The following is a 1978-nucleotide window of genomic DNA, read 5'->3' as shown; positions in this document are numbered from 1 at the left end:
ACGTACTCATAACGCCTTTACCTGGAAATAATCACTGTTAACATTTGGGTGCATTTCTTCTAGTTTTTTCTTTGTTTCTTTCTTGTTTGCCTGGGAGAGTATGTGTGTGAGTATGGCACGTTTGTGTGTGTGGTATGCGATTGTGTGTATGGTGTGGTGTGTGTAGTATGTGGTGCGTTGGGTGTGTGATGTGTGTGAGTGGTGTCTTTGGTGTGCGTGTGATGTGGTGTGTGGGAGTGTGTGTGTATGTTGTGTGCGTGATGTGGCATGTGCAGTATGTGGTGTGTGTGGTGTTTGCAAGCGCCTGTGTCACGGTGTGTGTGGTGTGTGTGAGTATATGTACGTATAGTATGTGGTATGTGTGGTGTGTGTGAGCGCCTGTGTGTATGATGTGGCATGTGTGGTGTGTGTGTGGTGTGTGGTGTGGCATGTGTAGTGTGTGTGTGGTGTGTGTGTGAATATATGTACGTATAGTATGTGGTATGTGTGGTGTGTGTGAGCACCTGTGAGTGTTGTGGTGTGGGGTGTGTGATGTGGCATGTGTGTGTTGCAGTGTGTGGTGCATGTGTGTGCCGTGGCATGTGTGGTGTGGTGTATGTGTTGTGCGTGTGTGGTGTGTGCCGTGGCGTGTGCAGTATGTGGTACGTGTGGTGTGTGTGAGCGCCTGTGTGTATGATGTGGCATGTGTAGCGCGTGTGTGGGGTGTGCCGTGGCACGTGTAGTGTGGTGTGTGTGTGGAACGCACAGGTGACCACTGCAAGTCCCCGCCTTCCATTCCTTCTGGAAGGAAAGGGTGCGCGTGGCTCACCCCGTCAGCAGCAGCCCCGGGCACTGGCTGATACCAGGGCTTCCTCCCGGGCCTGCGCCCCGGTCCCCGGCCCCGCGGGGCGGCGCACACTGACGGCTGTCCTTGTCCCGCAGGACGGCTGTTCTCAGCGACGGGCCCTGCACGCGCTCCTGAGCAGCGGCCATGGGCCTGCTCGCCTTCCTGAAGACGCAGTTCGTCGTGCACCTGCTCATCGGGTTCGTGTTCGTGGTGAGCGGGCTGGTCATCAACTTCGCGCAGCTCTGCACGCTGGCCGTCTGGCCCGTCAGCAAGCAGCTCTACCGCCGCCTCAACTGCCGCCTCGCCTACTCGCTGTGGAGCCGTGAGTGCCCGCCGCGGGCTGCGGGGGGGCTGCGGGGCGGCGCGCGGACGGCCCCGTTCCCGGCACGGGGACTGGGGGTTGCTTGGGACTTTCAGAGGTTCACCCCTGGCTCAGGGACGTGGGAAAAGGTGTCAGCCCAAAACCCATATGAGGTTGAACCACGGGACGTCCTGACATGGCACCATTTTGACCCGCAGAAATGGCAATTTCGAATGGTTTAACAGTACTTTGGGGATTTTTACACTAACAAAAGTAGAGTGATAAGCTCAGGTCACCCATTGTTTAGCGCCAGCAGCTACGGGTACGGCCCGTCTGTCTCCTACACGAAGCCGTTCTAGCACCAGAGTGATTTGCAGAGGCTTCCGTGTGTACCTCTGAAGGAAACGGACCCTTCCTTCCCTCTGCATTACGTCCGTGTGCGTGTAGCTGTGTGCGTCTGTCTGCACGTGCTTGTGCGTGTGTTTATATGTGGAAAGCCAGTTTTCGCCTGCCTCGCGCACAGGGACTTAGGAGCTTCCTGACACCCACTGTCGACAGAGGCGACCACTCACACCAGGGTTAGTGGGAGTGTAGCGGGCCCATCTTTGGAGGGCAGTTGGGTGACAGTTACCAACAGTTTCAATGGTTATAATTTAGCTCAGTTATTCTACAAAGTAAGAACATAGGTGGGGTGAGGTGGCTCACACCTGTAACCCCAGCACTCTGGGAGGCCGAGGCAGGAGGATCGCTTGAGCTCAGGAGTTCGAGACCAGCTTGAGCAAGAGCAAGACCCCGTCTCTACTAAAAATAGAAAAATTAGCTGGGTGTAGTGGCGCCTGCAGTCCCAGCTA

At 56.1% G+C, this 1978-nt stretch overlaps 1 protein-coding gene across 1 annotated transcript in view; it reads left to right on the top strand.

Annotated features, from left to right (window-relative positions):
• Window positions 1-920: 920 nt before the first annotated feature.
• Window positions 921-1978, top strand: part of AGPAT3 (1-acylglycerol-3-phosphate O-acyltransferase 3) — a 29156-nt gene continuing 28098 nt past the window's right edge. The window contains exon 1 of the mRNA XM_012661541.1: window positions 921-1148. Within this exon, the coding sequence (XP_012516995.1) occupies window positions 971-1148 (178 nt within the window). The 5' untranslated portion in view covers window positions 921-970. The remainder of the gene's footprint in view (window positions 1149-1978) is intronic.

Source organism: Propithecus coquereli, unplaced genomic scaffold, assembly GCF_000956105.1.
Source record: "Propithecus coquereli isolate 6110/MARCELLA unplaced genomic scaffold, Pcoq_1.0 Scaffold717, whole genome shotgun sequence".
Classification (NCBI taxonomy): Eukaryota; Metazoa; Chordata; class Mammalia; order Primates; family Indriidae; genus Propithecus; species Propithecus coquereli.
This window is presented reverse-complemented; position numbering and strand designations above follow the sequence as displayed.